Below are 15,911 nucleotides of genomic sequence, written 5' to 3'. Positions count from 1 at the left end.
CGCGGTCGGTTGGGAGGGAGTGGGGTGGAGCCAGTCGTTAAAAGCTGTTCCCCAGCCTGGCCCACCCGCCAGCCACAGACGCTGAGACCAGGTGAGAGAGGGCCGTGGTACCTGGGCTAAGCTGCCTGGCAGCTGCGGGACCCCCCCCCCCCCCACCCCCGACCGCAGAGGTTTACCGCCTTCACCGAAGCCGGGCCCTTGGCGGGCAGCGGGCAGTGGGAGCCAGACTCGGTCGCCGGGAACCTCGCAGCCACAAGGAAAGAGCAAAACCTGTACTGGAGCAGGTACCAGGCAGCGGTTTTTGCGCTGGACTCCGCAGAAGTTCCGGATTGGTTGGAAGTACGGGCTCCATTATAAGGACTCTGAACTTGGGACGGTTTATACCTTTAAAGGACACGAGTTTCTCTGTAACGACTCCGGATTAGAAAGACACTTAGGATACCGGGTTTGGGGATCAACGTTTCACTTCGGAGGGGAGGGCCTGTAGAAACGCCCTCTGAAGGCTTCCCTTCGGCCCCCCCATGGCGGTACCGGGCTCCTCACACGACCAGGCCTGGAACCTGGACTCTCCCACTCCCACGGCCCCTACCTCCTCGTCCTCGGGCCCCCAGGAGCGGGAGGACGCTGGGAGCACAGTTGTCTCCAGGGGGCTTCCCTTGGAGAAGGTCAAACGGCCCATGAACGCGTTCATGGTGTGGAGCTCCGCCCAGCGCCGCCAGATGGCGCAGCAGAACCCGAAGATGCACAACTCGGAGATCTCCAAGCGCCTGGGCGCGCAGTGGAAGTTGCTGGGCGAGGATGAGAAGCGGCCCTTCGTGGAGGAGGCTAAGCGGCTCCGAGCCCGGCACCTGCGCGACTACCCTGACTACAAGTACAGGCCCCGGCGCAAGACCAAGAACGCGGGGGCCGGGTCGCCCCACTTCAACCAAGGAAGCGGCGGCGTGGCTGGCAGCGGGCCAGTCTGGGGGCCTGGATATGCAGCCAACCAGGGGAGCAGAGGCTTTGGGTACCAGCCCCCCAACTACTCGACAGCCTACCTTCCTGGCAGTTATGGGTGAGTACCCGGGGAACAAGATGACAGAAACTTGTGCCCCTGGCCTAGAGCCTGGCTGGCAGGGGTCCTGAGCCCACCCAAGTAGGGGACACTCATGGAGGAATTTGGAGGGTGCCCCATGAAGGGTGGGAGACTTCAGGGGAGCCAGGGTCTTTCTTCCATCAGAGTCTGTTGGTGGTGACACTGCAAGAGCAGCAACCTGGATGTGACTGTTTTAGTTACCTGAATTTCCCATCCTTCCTGCCCCCTCCACCGCCGGCCCCCGCTTCTGGCCCTCGTGTGACCCGGCTTCCTCTCCCAGCCCCGGGGCAAGGACAGGCCAAGCCCAACTCTACCTCTTCCTGGCCTGCCGCCCCAAAAGAGAAAAACAGGCGCGCAGCACGCAAGCTCACACTTGAGCATGCCCTGACATGGTTGTGGTGGTGGTGCAGCTCTAAGCCATCCTGGGGTTCCCTTCCCTATCACTGGTACTCTGGGGGGGTCCGGATAGCCAGGGATAGATGGGTGGCTGATTAATTCTACCTGTCGGTGCAGAACTGGTCAGAACTACCCCCACATGCGAATCGGGGACCCTACTTGGCACCTGCAACCCAGGGAGCAAATGCCTTCTAACCACAGTGTTTCTCTTTGCAGCTCTTCCCACTGTAAACCGGAGGGCCCCTCGCCGTGCTCTCTCCCCCAGAGTAACCCAAGGCTCCAGGGGGAGCTACTCCCTGCTTACAGCCCCTACCCACCCCCAGGCTCTCCCCCTCTGTACAACCCAGCCCTCTCAGGGACCCCCTTGCCCTTAACCCACCTCTAACCCTCACAGGCAGGGACCGCCCAGAAAGGTTTCCAGTCCTTTTCTGTTTCTACCCAGAACACCCCCCCCCCCCCACCACCTCCCAGGCTGCAAATCCTTTAGAACTGTGTTGGACCACAGTTCAGAGACGAGCAGTACTCCTCAAACCCCAGAAAGCTAGGGGGAACAAAACCCACAGATTTTTTTTTTTTGTAGGCAGAATACAGTTTTGTACAATTAAACCATATCTCTGAGTCTTTATTGTTCCATCTCTGTTCCCCTTTACTGCAGCAGGAACCAGCAGTCTCCACTCCCTTCCGCCTGGACCTGCCAGAGCAGGAACCTCCTCACCCCACCCCGGGGCCCTGCCTGAGTCATTCTTCTGTCCCCTTCCCCCTACCCCCCCACCAAGCACTGGGGTCCAGGAGACAGTCTGAGCCAGGCTGGGGGAGAAAGGAAACCATAAGCACCTGGTCTCTTCCACTGTCCAGGCTCTGTCCTTCAGGGTCAGAAAGGAAGTGGGGAAATGGGGAGGACAGGGTAAGACTTCTGCCCAGAATAAATTAACTAGCTAGAAACTTCTGCTAAAGGAAGAATTTAAGCCAAATGTTTAAATGACTCCAGAGCATATACACAGGACAGCAGCACACAATGTTAAAATGTCAGCCTGAAAATCTCTACCCCATCCTAAGGATCTGGGCCAATCAAAGTTGCAATTGCAGAAGAACGGGGAATGGTTAAAAGTCACATCAACAAACTGATCCAGATGGGAAGGACCCCAAGGCTAAGTGGATGAATGGAAACATGGAATGTACTCGGGGAGCCCACTCAACTCTACTGCTTTTTCTTCTTTTGGGGAGCCTTGGCATTCCAGTAGAAGAGGACCTGGGCAGCGATGAGGCCATTGCAGAGAGAAGAGACTACAAAGGTTCCAGCCATGAGGGGGTCTCCAGTTTCCTGGGTGAGAGACACAGCTAGGGTCACTTAAGCGAAAGGGTTCCAAAAGAGGCAGCCTGAAGTCCTCCGGCAGGGAGACGTAAACTGAAGTTATGGTGCCCTCTAGAGGGGAGGAGGTGCACTCACCTGAATGGAGGTGAAGATTCGGGCCAGGGACCCTCCAAAAAGCAGAAACACTGTGATGGCTGAGAGCTGGCCTGTGTGCCCATTGCGGTAGTTGGTGGCTGCCTGGAGCAGCTAAGGGAAGAGTTGAGACACTGTTCTGTCATCTGAACTCACTCTATGTTCCCGTGTCGTTTCTCTATTCTCAGTCCCACCCCCTGCAAACTTTGGGTTTCTCCTCTACTCTTTACCCAGCCCCCTTCCCAACATCCTCTCCCTTGTTCCCAGCACCCACCCTTCCCACCACCACCGAAGGCATGTTGGAGGCCTGGAGCAGGGTGACTACAGCCTGGGGCGTCAGTGGTGAAAGCAGCACCAGAAGGACCAGGGCGTAGCACGCTAGGAAAGCAACACCTGGGAGACAGGGAAATAAGGAGTCCTTGTCAACTTCTGAGTTCCCTGGCTTCCCCAAGCCTGCCTTCCCAGCAAGGTTCCTGAGAGCTGGCAGCCAGCCATTGGGTCAATCCTCAGCACCTTTCACAGTCTGTCCTCTGTAGTGCAGGACCAAGAAGGCAATGGTGATTGTCTGGAGCATCAGGAACAGGGCTTCACCCCAAGAGCTGCAGAGTCAAGAGTTGGAAGGAAGAAAGGCAGGCCTGGAAGAGGCAGGGAAAGCCTCCAGAGCCCATCCATCTTGGGGACACAATTCTGATTATTCCCTATCTACCACAGCCCTACTGGTCCCTTACCTCCTGCCTCCGGGCAGCCCCCATGCAGTTGATTCAGGATTGGAAACTGGGTGTTCTTGGGTTGCTCACCTCCTCTCATCATCACCATAGATGATGACTCGAGTTCCAGAAAGGTTTAAGCCTTCCTGCCCTTTTGCCTCCCTCCCTCTAACCCCCACTAGAGTTGTGAGCATTTACCCTTGGAGATAATGGGCAGGAAGGCTTTCCCTCACCTGAAGGGAAAGTTATTGGTGATGCTGTAGACCATGGTCCCAGTCAACGCCACTAGCTCTAGCATTACCGACTGAAGACTCAATCCTTCGGCACTCTTGGCTCCCAGTATTTTAAACACTTGGGGTAGTTTTACTGGGAAAAGAGGATGAGAAGGCAGGGCTGAGGAGCTGACACCCCTTGGGTGCACAGCACAACAGCCACAGAGCAGACCTGGAGGCATGTTAACCCCACTTCTAATTAAGGGACCCATTCAGTTTGTTATCTCAGCACTCCACCCACCTCCCAGCAGCAGGAATTGAAGATGATAAGAAACATACCCAGAAGTGAGCCAGCCACAATGCCCAGCCCCAGGGCTTTGCTGAGGAGAATCTTGAGGCAGGGAACTAAGATGAGAAATTAAGCAGATGAGACCTCTGGAACCCAGGCCAGGACTTGTAGGCCTAAAGGCTTTAAGTGCTTTAAGATCTTGACATACCCACAAAAGGAAATCTTGGGTGGTCCGATGGCAGGTGAAAAAGGCCTAGTTCTTCCTACTCCAAACCATATCACGTTCAGACAAGGTGACTCTTCAAAACAGCTTTTACCTTTTCTTTCCTCTGACCCACTCTTCCGTTCCCTGCCCATCACACCTAAACTCCTTCATCTGACTTCCAAGGCTCTCCACTGCTTCCTTGTGTAGAGCTGAACAAGGCCCAAGAGTCCTCTGATCCTATTCCCCGCCTGTGAGCAAGTAGGCAATCCACAAGTCTTTTCTCTCCAAGGATAGGTTTCCTTTATATCGCTCATTCTCGAACACTGTCCCTGGCCCCTACTCAGGAACTTACACGGCTTGCTTTTATGTTCTAGCTACCAACAACTTCTCCAGCCTGGAAGTCCACCCCCAAAGTGTTTGCCCCAGTGGTAGTTGACTATCATGGGTCATGAACGCTGCTAAAACATTGTCCCGGGAGAACTGAGCGGTACCAAAAAACTTGGGGTGGACTGTGAAGGTCTGATGTCAGAGGAGGGTTTTGGCTGTGGCGTTGCCTAGCAAATAGAAAAAGGAAGCCAGACAAATTAAGTCCAAAATTACACCGTGAGCAAACGTGGAGGCTGGGAGGAAAGCCATTAGGATGGCAGGAGCCTTGGGGGTGCCACAGAAGGCCTCGATTCAGAAGAGGCTTTGAATCATTTGTAGCATTGCTCCTGAAGGTGTACAGATTTATTAGATGTTAGAACGATCTAATCAGATCTTAAACTGTGTTTTGTAAAATTTGAGTCTTTCCGTCTGTCATCGGTCGCTAAAGCAAAGTACCCCCACCTGGCGACTCCTCCTCCCGCCCAAATACGGAGTCCTCATTCTACGGAGCCCGAGACACTTCCGCCCCTCTCAGACACGACTTCCGCCCGAAATACCGCCGTCACTTAGTCCGCACTCATGGCCCCTTTACGGCCGGAGAGCGCTGGCGCAAAACTCTGACCCGATGCAAAATAAAACTTACCATGAAGCAAGTCCCATTGGACGAAAATTTGGTCGTAGCATTTCTCAGGTAAAAGAAGTGGCACCAGCACCCGTTTAAGTGTCCCGTCTACCTCGGCCGCCATATTGCAAAGTCAACTTCCGCCAATCCCTCAAACCGCCATTGACTGACAGTGCGCACGCGCGCTCCGAGCCTCCGCCTCCCGCCTTCCCGCCACTAAGCAGGACCGCGCCCCGCCTCCCGCCCCAGCTCTTCCTTACGCCGTCCCACCTTCGTTAACGTAAAATAGGTCTCGCCTGGAAACCACGTTTTTGGACGCTCCCTCCCTGCTGCTCGAATTTTTAAAGCGTGCCAAAGCTGTACGCCTGCGCAGTTCCATTTTCCGAGCCTTTGTTTACGCAGTAAGATTTATCCTTCCTTTCTCCGCTCCTCCTGCTCGGCGCCATCTTGTCTTCTTCCAGCTTACTATATTGTTCGAAGTTGAGAGAGAAGGGGCGTGAGTCTCCAAAATGGCGTTGGGTGTGGGCGGTGTAGCTTTCCACCTCCTGTACTCTCGGTGTCTCCAGAGGACATGGCGCCGATGGGAGCGAGACGTCTGAGCCAGGCCGCTCACCTTAGGCGCAAGGCCCACGCTTCTCCCTCCCCAGGTTCGCCGAGGCAAATGGGTGCGCTGGGCCAGGACAGTGAAGCAGAGGTAGAGGCGGTGGGGAAGAAGAGCCCGGTTTCGGGAGATGGCAGTGTCCCTAGCTCCCATACGGGCCCAGTCCTGGCCGCTTCTGTGAAACGAAGGCCCCGGGGTTCCCTCTCACCCCACTGGCCCGAGGGCGTCACCCCTGGGCCAAGGCCCCTTTCTCGGCCTCCTATGACCAGGTGCTGAGCCAGGATTTGGGCCAGACGGAGGCGCCCTAGCATCTCGCCTAGGGGCATCTCAAGACTACCCAGCAGTAGCGATGCCTTCTGGCACCCAGTGCCAGGACACCAAGTCTTGGTGGAGATAGCACTGGTCATCGCGCTCTGGTGGCTGTGCACCTGCTGGGAGTACCACACCCGTCGGTGACTCCTGCGCCACAGTCTGCAGGGTCTTGCGAGGTGTCGCGAGGCGGTGGTGTGTTTGCTGGGTCTCGGCCACGTGCTCCCTCAAAAGGGTTGGGTCTGCCGGTCTCGGTGGCTGCTTTCTGTAGCCTTACAAGGCTCCTACAATTGGAAGGGCCCCATACTGGCCCTGGCGATGCTCACAGGGCGATGAACTGTAAAGGGGAATTTAGCACTCCCTGGTCTGGTCGTTCAGGCTAGGGCGGTCGGGGAGATCCTTTTTAGAATCCACACTGGGGCTGTCCTAGGGGTGCCACCCACCACTACTAGGGGGCACCACCACCAGGGACTGTGGGTTGCCTAGGAGCATAGAGGATATTTTATGGAAGTCAGAGTACGCATTGCTCCTGTGGTAGATGAAAATCCTTTGCATGTGAGATAGGAGCATCCCAGATTCAGCTGGAGTTTAATCTGGGTTGTTCGCTAGCCCAGACACAGTGGGTAGGGCAGGGTAGGGCAGGGCATTTGACAGGCTGCTGGGATGGGTGGCTCCCCTGGATTGGAGGAGAGGTAACTGGAGCAGCCAGAGACCCCAGGAAAAGAGGAGCGAGGGAGGCAGCAAGGCCAGTTTGACAACAGCTGTGCCAGACTTTGAAGGAGGAATCCATGAGGGCATTGTACCACACAGTGACATTTTCATCGCTCCTGGTGAGCTGTTTCTAGGACCCTTAGACTCAACCATGGAAGGTACCAAAAGGTGTGTGACAAGAAACTTAACGGCTTTTAATCCTGGCAGGAAGGACAAGGAAAACCAGGGATAAAGATTTGAGCAAATTTTATTATTTTCCCATGGGAGATGGAGAATCAGTCATATTTAGTAAACATCTTTCCCCTCATCCCTCCCAGTTGCATTATTTCTTTGTTCATCAAGACAGGGAAGGATGATAACTTTTATCTCTTTGAGTCAGTTGAGTGATGAGAAATGAAAGCACCTCCTGGTGCCCTGAATATTGAGAAAAATGCTCAGAGGGGCTGGTAAGTGGGTGGGCGTCTTCGGACGATGCAGAAGGTAACAAGCACCAGGGTGAGGAGGCCAAGTAAGATCAGGCCGATGATGAGAGGCAGCAAGATGGACTTATCATTGGGACAAGAGAAACCTGGTAGAAAGACAGGTCAAGTGGGTGTCACGGTGGTGGTTGGGATCAAGGTGGGAGGAAGGAATGTAGGGGATGTTGCAGTAGAGATTGGTGAGGCGCTCACCTAGATGTCTCAGAGCGGGAAACGGGAGCCTGGGGAGAGCCTTATGGAGGAGGAAGGACAGTTACCCCAGCTGTGACAAGCTTGAGGGAGGAGATTTGGGGGTGCAAGGAGGGATATTATAAGCCTGGGTGGGGGCTTTCAGTGCAATGGGAAAATTCGAGGAGGGAAGAAATAGGTCTTACTTGGTCCAAAGGCCCCTGAGGGCGACAGCTGAGCAGCTTGTAGCTTCAGGGAGAGCAGATCAAGGTGTAAAGCTGGTGAAACAATGATGCTTGCATTTCTGCAGCTGAAGCTCTGGCCCAGGGGGGTTTGGAGATCTCGAAGGGATGAGTTCTGAACTGAGAATGTCCACTCTAAAAGAATGAGGAAGAGTTAGCGCCGTATCCACTTCTCCACCCACTAGCCTGGGTCCCTTCAGGAACCCAAATATCTAGTACCAAGTGGTGAGAAAGGGGAGGTTACTCACGCACTGCCTGGGGGAAGGACACGTTGTACTCCACAGCCATATAGTTCAGGTAGACTGTGCTCTGCAGTGGATCCTGGGGAGGTGACCAGGAAGACTCAGGGCAGCAGGGGAGAGTGGCATCCAGGTATAGAGTAAGGAGTATGGCAAGAGGTTGGTAGGGATAGGGCGACAGGGAGGGATGCGGGTTAGTACCTGTTTGAATCCGAAGCTGAGCTGTCCGGAGGGGAATGAGAGGAGCAAGTGGGAATGGGTACGTTCACAGCCCCCCTGGGCCTTGGTTCTGTTGGGGTTCAGTACAGAGATGCCCCAGGCCTGTAGAAGTTAAAGATGAGAGGTCACAAGACTGCACAGCTCTGCCATTCCATGTTCCCTTTGTCTTCAATCTGTATTTGTCTTCACTGCTCTTCCTCCCCGACTTCTGAATATCAGGCCTCAGCCCCTTCCCTTCATGTCCTCCAGTCTTTTAGCTTTACCTCTCCTCCACCCTGGGTTGGGTACAGAACTCGCATCTGAATCTGGGCTTGGAGCCGGACGCAGGGCTGGGAACCATTACTCCAAGTGTAGTCTCCTATTGCCTCCTTGGAGCCTGGGCTAGGACTTGGAGAGGGTGGTGGTTCTGGGTGGGGGGATCTGGTGGAGGGTCCTGGACTTGTGGCAGTACTGTTGCTTGTTGGATGAACTGTAGTATTTTGATGACTGGTGGTGGTAGCAGGACTATGAGTGGCTGTTGGGGACTTGCCGCTGGTGGTTCCTGTGGTGTTGGTTGTATGCATGGTGGTGGTGATTCTCTGAGTGGTGGTTCTGTGGCTCTTGGTAGTTCTGTGGCTAGTTGTTCCAGGGCTTGATGTGCTTTCTGTAGCTGTAGGTGTCACCGTGAAGGATGGCAGCAGAGTGGCGGATTTTTTATGAGGACAGTCATTCCCTGTCTCCTGGGCTTTGAGGAAAAGACTGGTTAGCAACCCAAGGCGGGCTTCTTCCCAGAGGCTGCCTCCCCATCCCCTTCCTCCTTACCTGCTAGTAGCCCCAGCAAGGCCCCAGAGAAGAACACAGCCAACCTCATGACAGAACAGCCTTCACCCCAAGTCCAGCAGTGTTAGTACCAGCTGCCTGCTCCACCAACCCTGTACCCTCTGCCTTCTGTTTGGAAAAAAGAGGAAATCTCTGACTTCCTGTTAACTCGAGGTGATCCCACCCCCAGCCTGACTCAGGCACCTCAGCCCCAGCCACCGTGATCTCTTAGTCATTAAATGATTGGCCGTGGTGTCACCAAAGGAGCTAGCAGAATCATGTGGGTAGTGAGATGGGGAGTTTTGGGGAAGTTGTTCCTTATGGATTTGTCTTCCTCAGCAAAATATGCTTAGCAGTTGCAACAAGTGATTACAGAGGCAGCAGCCCCTCTATGGGAGAGCTCACTAGGATGTAGCACTCCCTTTTCCCTCCATCACTTCCTCTTTGCTGAGACATGTGAGGTGCTTATGATGGTCCTTGCTCAACCCCTATGTAAAGGTCATACCCCCGGGTTAATATGACCATTTTCCAGTGCAACAGAAAGTTAACTATTAGCAGGGGCGGGGGCAGTACAGCTGTACCCAACAGCAGGTGGGAGGGAAGAGGAGGGAAGAAATGAGAAGCCAAGGCAGGCAGTTTCCAAGTCATTTTATTCAGAATTTCGTGTCTGTTTCCTGAATCAATAAATACTATACAAAACAATGTAAAAATGGCTACCATTTTCTCTCCCCTGCTCCCCCCCCCCGCCCCCCGCCTGGGGACAATCCCCTGGGCTACCTCACTCAGGGGTTTGCCCTCCAGATTTGGCCCAGCAGATGAGGTGGAGCAAAATTGTAGCCCCTACTGAATGAATGTTTTCAGAGGAATTCAGCTGGGGTGGGAGAGCCTCTGGGGTTTCGAGGTTGACTAGGTTAGGGAAATGGATTAGTGTTTTTGGGAGAAGAAGACGGCGCCTACCCCAAAGAAAAGGGTGTCTAAAATGTTCACGGTTCCTTCTTTTGCCTCAAAAAGTGACATTTATTCAAAGAGTCAAAGAAAAAAAAAAAGAAAAAAAAATGACAAGATGTCCATCCCTTGGCTCCCTTCCCTCCCCCCTCCTGCTGCTCCTCAGCCCCCTCCAAGGTTTCATCCCTGGCTGGTGCTAGGTAGCACAACAGCCCCCCTCAGATGAGGTCAGCAACATTGAGGGGCATCTCCTCAATGGAGGTGTTGTAGAAGGTCTCGATATCTCGAAGAGTCCTCTTGTCCTCTTCTGTCACCATGTTAATAGCCACACCCTTACGGCCGAAACGTCCACCACGACCAATTCTGGAACAAGTGAGGATAAGGAAAATAGAAAAATCAGAAGCTTCTCTGTAGGGAGGACTGGGCAAGAGAGGGACTGGGCTGGTTAACAAGACCAGATTTTCTTTTACCTGTGGATATAGTTTTCCCTATTAGTGGGGAGGTCATAGTTGATGACTAAGGAAACTTGCTGTACATCAATGCCTCTGGCCTATGTAAAGAAAGAAAGCAGTTTCAGGGTATGAATGAGAAAGCACAAGTCTATCCAGAATTAACCATACATGTAGGCAGCCAAAGGAAGGCAAAGGAAATAAACACCCCCTTTTCCTCAGAAACCTGAGGCGTGCCAGATTTTATTCCAAGTTGCTACTTTCCTGAAGAGGGGCACTAGTAGGCCCCTTGGAAGAGGGAATCACCTTGGATTCTCTCCTCTTCCTTCCAGTCTTGTCCAAATGCCCCTCTACTCACCAGTAGGTCAGTGGTAATCAATACTCTGCTAGAGCCAGAGCGGAACTCCCTCATGATAACGTCGCGTTCTTTTTGGTCCATGTCTCCGTGCTAAAACAGGAAATGAAATGTGTAAAGGGTGGGTCTGTTGCTTCTGAGAGAACTGGCTGTAATACTCTGTAAACAATGTAGAGAAACCTCACCATGGCAGAGACGGTGAAGTCTCGGGCATGCATCTTCTCGGTGAGCCAATCCACCTTCCTTCGGGTGTTGATGAAGATGACTGCCTGGGTAATGGTCAGGGTTTCATACAAGTCGCACAGTGTGTCCAGCTTCCACTCCTGGGGGGGGGGGTGGGGGCGGGGAGATCAGTCAGGGGCTATACCCAACAACTCACCACCAGGCCCGCCTCCTGCACTGGGCCCCACCTCTCGTTCCACATTGATGTAGAATTGACGGATACCCTCCAGTGTCAACTCTTCCTTCTTGACAAGAATTCTAATTGGGTCCCTCATGAACTTCTTGGTCACCTCAAGCACATCAGAAGGCATTGTAGCTGACAGCAAAACCACCTAATTAAAAATGAAAGCAGCTTCAGGGTAGGGAATACTCCAGAATTCCGTAGTTTCCCTGGCAGTTGATAAATGCTCTTCTATCATCACCCCCAAGCATACCACAACCTATATGCAAAGCTATCAGCCATACAAGCAAGACAACCCCAATGTCCTGTCCTCACCTGGGTGTTGCTGTTGAGCTTCTGGAATATGTCATAGATCTGGTCCTTGAATCCACGGCTTAACATTTCATCAGCTTCATCCAGTACAAACATCTTGATGTATTTGGGAGCTACAAGAAAAAGGAAACACCAACGGGTAGTTACTTAAAAATCTGAAATATACCTAGCTATCCTGATAAAGAACAGATAGGCAGTCTGCTCTCAGAATACAAAGGTTGATCCTTTGCCTGGGATCCCCTTTCCAGGCAAGACAACAGCCTTGGGAAGTAGAACACTACCTGGGCTGAGATGACAGAGAAGCCAGGCTCAGATGACACGCATGGAGTTCATCACAGAGCAGCTCTTTCAGAAGATATCATTGGGAATGAAATTATAACCAAACTAAGAAACTGGAAAAAAGCATGCATATGGAAGTGACCCAGAGGACTAGAAAGCAGATGCACTCACACAAGTATCTCCGGTTAAGCATGTCGAACACACGGCCTGGGGTACCCACGATGATATGGGGGGCTTCCATCTGCAGCTTCTGCACCTCAGCACGTACATTGGTACCCCCAATGCAGGCATGGCACGAGGCACCCATGTAATCTCCTAAGGCCATAACTACCTTCTGTATCTGAATCAGAATAAGAACAGTGCCTGTATATTAGCTCCAACTGCCAGGCCCCATTTTAAACACTCAATTCTTTCCAACTCTTTGAGACCTAACGCTATTAAGCTAACCCCTCAAGCAAGAAACCGGTAAACATACCATGTAAGATTAAGATCTCTGCTGATAAAAGGCAGACTCAGAATTTGAACTCAGGATGGCTCCTGAATGTACACACTGATTCACAAAAATAGCCCTGAAATAATTTCTGTATGGTCGGTCGCCTGTATCCTCTTGTACTCCTGCCATAGAATCTATGTTAGATATTCACTTTCAAATCATATTCTGGACCCTAAGGCCCCCGAGGAGAGCTTTACGGTAACTTCTTGCTTACATTATCTTTGTTCAGAAGTCAGACACACAATGACCATGACAGCTCCATAGAAGATTACAAGAATGCATCCCCTTAAACTCAATTAGCAGTCAGTTCATGAGACAGGTTTCTGATCTTTTCAAGGTTAAGGAAAACAGCCCTACATTTTATGTGCCCCAGGCATGAAACAGCTCTGGCCACCAATCCAGGCATCAAGCTAGGATGAACAAAGGACTAGACATCTGCTTTGCCCCTGACTGATATAAGAGCAACACCACCAATCAGGTGCCTCTTTGCCCATGGCCAGGGAGTTTTGTTCATAAAATGGCCAAACTTGCCCAGCCAGCCAGGCTCCACCCAGCAGCCTTTTCATCTGACTCAGGAAATGGGTGGAGTAAGGGATGCTTATAGTGTTTAGTGTAAGAAAAAAAAAAGCTTATAATTAACCTAGTAAGTCTTGAGACTTGGATATCATCAACCGACTTCACATCACCTGTTTTCCCCTTACTTCAGTTCTAAAATCAGTGGTAGTTAGGGTACATACTTCTGGTTTCTGCAGATCATTTCTAAATGAGCCCCTCAGGGGAAGGAAAGTAAACTCACCTGCTGGGCCAACTCTCTAGTGGGTGCCAGGACCAAGGCCTGGGTGGCCTTTAGATCTAATTCAATCTGTTGCAGAATTGATATGGCAAAAGTGGCCGTTTTCCCAGTCCCAGATTGGGCTTGAGCAATCACATCATAACCTAAACACAAATTGGGAGAGAAATTTGACATGGTAGAAAGCATTCTTGGGAATCATGGGACATTCAAAAGCCCTGCTGAATGAGATCAATAAGCGACCAACAGAGATGTTATGTGCTCAGCAGTAAGTGCTTCAGACTTTTTGACAACGTAGTACCCAAACAGGAACAGAACTGAAAACTAGGCCAAGTTTCAGTCATTTAGTACTGCAACAAAATTAGTCTAGAAATACAGCTGTAAAAAGCCAACATGATATGGCCAAAACACTACCTCAGAGATTAAACCAGCAGTCAATCGATGTGTCCAGGGCATGAACCAGGCATGGGCACAGAGCAAAAGCCAAGCTGGGATAAACAAGGAGTTGTTTTGTCCCTCACTGATATGAGACAGGCGCCACCAACCAGGTGCCACTCTACCCAGATCAGGGACGGTTCAGAACTTGTTCTAGGGCAGAGGGATCTTACCCTTGATACAAGGAAGAATGGCTCGCTGCTGGATGGCAGAGGGCTTCTCAAAACCATAGGCATATATGCCACGGAGGAGTGACTCTGAGAGGTTCATGTCATCAAAGCTGTCGACAATCTCATTCCAGTTACTCTGCAGGAAGCCAAAGAATCAAGAGAAATGGGGCTGTGCTCTTGTATAAGAGCAAACAAGCCCCTTTACCTGCACTGACATCTCAGAACCCACAATCTCTCTTTAACCCAAGGAAGCCAGCTGGTTGGTTCTACTCAGCCTGGGAAACCACCCTAGGGGGTCAGCCCACCTGTAAACAGTGAAGCTGGCTGTTAATACAAAGGAGAACAGAATTTGGATGACATGTTTCAAACAGTAAGTATTATGTACTACCATAAAGGAATTAGATATTTCCTACCTATCTGGGGGTTTTAAGCTAAGTAGTACAGTTGAATCCTGGGTTCTGGTTTTATTCACTGACCCCCAGTGCAAAATCGAAATAATGCCACTAGCACTGCCTTTCCCAGAGTTGAAAGATAATGGTGGGAGGGATCCAGCCTCACCTCGATGACGCCTTCGGGTTCCATCCCATCGGGGCCATTGTCTCTGGATCTGTTGGTTTAAAAACAGGAGTATGTAGAAATCCTGACAATCTCTTCCTACCAGCAACCGGCTTTGCATGATGCCATCAGCCTTCACTCCCTATTCCCACCCCCACGAGTTCCAGTAAGACGCAAGTCATTTTACAACTGAGTCAAGCCTTTGCTCCATCCCGGGAGCGGCTCAGGCCAAGCCACCCCCGACACGATGGAGTAACGCTCCGTTAAGACCCAAAGGCTGGAAGGAACTGCGCTGCGCTTAAGGGGTGGCTTAAGGTGGTGCTTGCCTCCCGGCCCACGTGTCCCGGGTCCGGCGCTCCAAACCCAAGCGCGTGCACCTCCCACCGTGGCCCCTGCCTGCCGGAAATCCCGCCCTCCACCTCCCAGACGCCGGGGTAGGACATCCCCTTCCCCCCACGTCACACCGCCCGCACCTCCCCCACTCCCTCCAGCCCATCTCCCCCCCTCACAGTGCCCGGATGTGGGAGGCCGCGGGCGGTGGCGGCCTCACGCACAATGAGCCCCAGCCGAGCTAGCAAATGGGGAGATTGCACAACACTTAGCAGCGAAGCGGACTGGGGGAGGGGAACGCCTCGAGCAGCCATGTGCTTGCTCCCTCGACCACCCGGCAACGGCCCCCCCTCCCCCGCCACACATACTACAGGGAACAATCCACATCCCGCCCGCCCCCGTCGCGAAATGGCGTCGCCCTCCCATACCTCAGGCCGCTCACCCCTGAAGGAAAGTGGACCTGCCCATCCGCAGTTTGCCAATTGCCCGACTTGTGCGGCAAAATGGACCCGCCCGCCCGGCGCCGGGTGGGCTCCCGGTGCCTCACGCGGCCGCTCCTCGGGATTAGGCTCGGTCCTGGCCGTCAAGAAAACCAGCACACTGAACGGCCGGCTTCTTCTCCCCCGACCCATAGCTCCACGCGACTAAGCGACTGGATTTATAGACCCAGGGACCCCCGCCTTCGGCGAGTGGTACCGTCAGAATCCTCCGGAACCCCGAGCGCGCGAGCCCTCCCTCCGGCAGTGAGGCAATCGGACCAGCGGCTTCGGGCCACGCACGCCCGCCTCTACCTTTCCCCACTAAAAGTCGCGACCTCGCCGCCCGACTCAGTGACGGGGCTTCGCGTACAGCGTCGGTCGAGGATCCCTCACTAACCTCTCGAGCTAGGTCCCGAAAGCCGAGCTGTCCTCGGCCTCTCCCAAGGCCTGGCGGCAACGTCGGTCGTGGACCCGCCCCTCACCCCCCCCCCCCTCCACGCGACGGATCCTCCCGTCTTGAGTCTCCCCTCAACGCTGGGGGGCCTGGGGCTGGGGGGGCCTCAACTCCCCCCACTGGAGTCTTCGAAAAGGGTAGCAAAGTAAGTAGCCACAACCTCTTGCAAATATCTTTCTTACCGGGAATCCTGACTCGCAGACATGATCCTTAGAAACTAGGGCGGAGTGCCCGCCTATCGACAACTTATAGAGCGCTCGACCCCGCCCCAGCCATCACATTGGCTTGACCGCCTCGGCCCCGCCTGCCGCCTCTCAGCAACCCTGCGTGACGTCAATTCGTAGGCGCCCTGGCACGCAGCCACCATTGGATAACTTGAA

At 53.2% G+C, this 15,911-nt stretch overlaps 4 protein-coding genes and 4 non-coding genes across 11 annotated transcripts; 1 reads left to right on the top strand and 7 right to left on the bottom strand.

Moving 5' to 3' along the window:
- The first annotated feature begins 67 nt into the window (after positions 1-67).
- SOX15 (SRY-box transcription factor 15) lies at positions 68-9,792 on the top strand. Its single transcript, XM_004012667.6, has 2 exons — positions 68-1,054; positions 1,688-9,792. Exons 1-2 carry the CDS (start codon positions 522-524, stop codon positions 1,854-1,856), a joined length of 702 nt encoding a protein of 233 aa, XP_004012716.2. The 5' UTR covers positions 68-521; the 3' UTR covers positions 1,857-9,792.
- MPDU1 (mannose-P-dolichol utilization defect 1) lies at positions 2,063-5,451 on the bottom strand. 2 transcript variants are annotated; one of them, XM_004012665.5, is made up of 7 exons: positions 5,338-5,451; positions 4,174-4,239; positions 3,856-3,988; positions 3,429-3,514; positions 3,190-3,308; positions 2,919-3,029; positions 2,063-2,792 (listed from the first exon to the last, which is right to left on the bottom strand). In XM_004012665.5, exons 1-7 carry the CDS (start codon positions 5,438-5,440, stop codon positions 2,670-2,672), a joined length of 741 nt encoding a protein of 246 aa, XP_004012714.3. In that variant the 5' UTR covers positions 5,441-5,451; the 3' UTR covers positions 2,063-2,669. The 2 variants fall into 2 exon arrangements, with proteins under 2 accessions (XP_004012714.3, XP_042112563.1); XM_042256629.2 differs by lacking the exon at positions 3,429-3,514.
- Positions 7,167-9,217, bottom strand: CD68 (CD68 molecule). Of its 2 annotated transcripts, none has more exons than XM_060395411.1 (6): positions 9,086-9,217; positions 8,548-9,008; positions 8,267-8,386; positions 8,075-8,147; positions 7,791-7,961; positions 7,167-7,648 (listed from the first exon to the last, which is right to left on the bottom strand). In XM_060395411.1, exons 1-6 carry the CDS (start codon positions 9,132-9,134, stop codon positions 7,605-7,607), a joined length of 918 nt encoding a protein of 305 aa, XP_060251394.1. In that variant the 5' UTR covers positions 9,135-9,217; the 3' UTR covers positions 7,167-7,604. The 2 variants fall into 2 exon arrangements, with proteins under 2 accessions (XP_060251394.1, XP_004012715.3); XM_004012666.5 differs by having other exon boundaries at positions 7,167-7,505.
- EIF4A1 (eukaryotic translation initiation factor 4A1) lies at positions 7,167-15,750 on the bottom strand. Of its 2 annotated transcripts, none has more exons than XM_012185671.5 (11): positions 15,475-15,750; positions 14,272-14,320; positions 13,717-13,849; positions 13,115-13,254; positions 11,997-12,165; positions 11,550-11,659; positions 11,242-11,385; positions 11,017-11,154; positions 10,835-10,924; positions 10,498-10,577; positions 7,167-10,390 (listed from the first exon to the last, which is right to left on the bottom strand). In XM_012185671.5, the coding sequence occupies exons 2-11, from the start codon at positions 14,293-14,295 to the stop codon at positions 10,246-10,248; spliced, it is 1,173 nt and encodes a 390-aa protein (XP_012041061.1). In that variant the 5' UTR covers positions 14,296-14,320; positions 15,475-15,750; the 3' UTR covers positions 7,167-10,245. The 2 variants fall into 2 exon arrangements, with proteins under 2 accessions (XP_012041061.1, XP_012041059.1); XM_012185669.5 differs by having other exon boundaries at positions 15,714-15,750.
- On the bottom strand, positions 10,646-10,789 carry LOC114117063 (small nucleolar RNA SNORA67). The gene has a single exon (XR_003590855.1). It is a non-coding gene; the product is annotated as a small nucleolar RNA SNORA67 (small nucleolar RNA).
- Positions 11,747-11,887, bottom strand: LOC114117101 (small nucleolar RNA SNORD10). The gene has a single exon (XR_003590891.1). It is a non-coding gene; the product is annotated as a small nucleolar RNA SNORD10 (small nucleolar RNA).
- On the bottom strand, positions 12,679-12,823 carry LOC114117085 (small nucleolar RNA SNORA48). Its single transcript, XR_003590876.1, has one exon. It is a non-coding gene; the product is annotated as a small nucleolar RNA SNORA48 (small nucleolar RNA).
- LOC114117084 (small nucleolar RNA SNORA48) lies at positions 13,548-13,682 on the bottom strand. Its single transcript, XR_003590875.1, has one exon. It is a non-coding gene; the product is annotated as a small nucleolar RNA SNORA48 (small nucleolar RNA).
- Positions 15,751-15,911: the final 161 nt, after the last annotated feature.

Source organism: Ovis aries, chromosome 11, assembly GCF_016772045.2.
Source record: "Ovis aries strain OAR_USU_Benz2616 breed Rambouillet chromosome 11, ARS-UI_Ramb_v3.0, whole genome shotgun sequence".
NCBI classification, from domain to species: Eukaryota; Metazoa; Chordata; class Mammalia; order Artiodactyla; family Bovidae; genus Ovis; species Ovis aries.
Note: the sequence above shows the minus strand (reverse complement) of the source record. Positions and strands in the feature narration are given on the sequence as shown.

Bases quoted from the DNA above. Each gene is read 5' to 3' on its own strand.
- SOX15 (XM_004012667.6), top strand. From the start codon at position 522: ATGGCGGTACCGGGCTCCTCACACGACCAGGCCTGGAACCTGGACTCT. The intron at 1,055-1,687 runs GTGAGTACCCGG...TTCTCTTTGCAG, and splicing joins TACCTTCCTGGCAGTTATGG to CTCTTCCCACTGTAAACCGG.
- MPDU1 (XM_004012665.5), bottom strand. From the start codon at position 5,440: ATGGCGGCCGAGGTAGACGGGACACTTAAACGGGTGCTGGTGCCACTT. The intron at 4,240-5,337 runs GTAAGTTTTATT...TTCTCATCTTAG, and splicing joins CCAATGGGACTTGCTTCATG to TTCCCTGCCTCAAGATTCTC. The intron at 3,309-3,428 runs GTGCTGAGGATT...CCTGTCTCCCAG, and splicing joins CAGAGGACAGACTGTGAAAG to GTGTTGCTTTCCTAGCGTGC.
- CD68 (XM_004012666.5), bottom strand. From the start codon at position 9,134: ATGAGGTTGGCTGTGTTCTTCTCTGGGGCCTTGCTGGGGCTACTAGCA. The intron at 8,387-8,547 runs GTAAAGCTAAAA...TAACTTCTACAG, and splicing joins CAACCCAGGGTGGAGGAGAG to GCCTGGGGCATCTCTGTACT. The intron at 7,506-7,790 runs GTAAGACCTATT...TCTTTCTACCAG, and splicing joins CTCAGGGGCCTTTGGACCAA to GTTTCTCTTGTCCCAATGAT.
- EIF4A1 (XM_012185669.5), bottom strand. From the start codon at position 15,736: ATGTCTGCGAGTCAGGATTCCCG. The intron at 14,321-15,713 runs GTAAGAAAGATA...TTAAACCAACAG, and splicing joins TCTGCGAGTCAGGATTCCCG to ATCCAGAGACAATGGCCCCG. The intron at 12,166-13,114 runs GTGAGTTTACTT...ATTCTGATTCAG, and splicing joins CTAGAGAGTTGGCCCAGCAG to ATACAGAAGGTAGTTATGGC.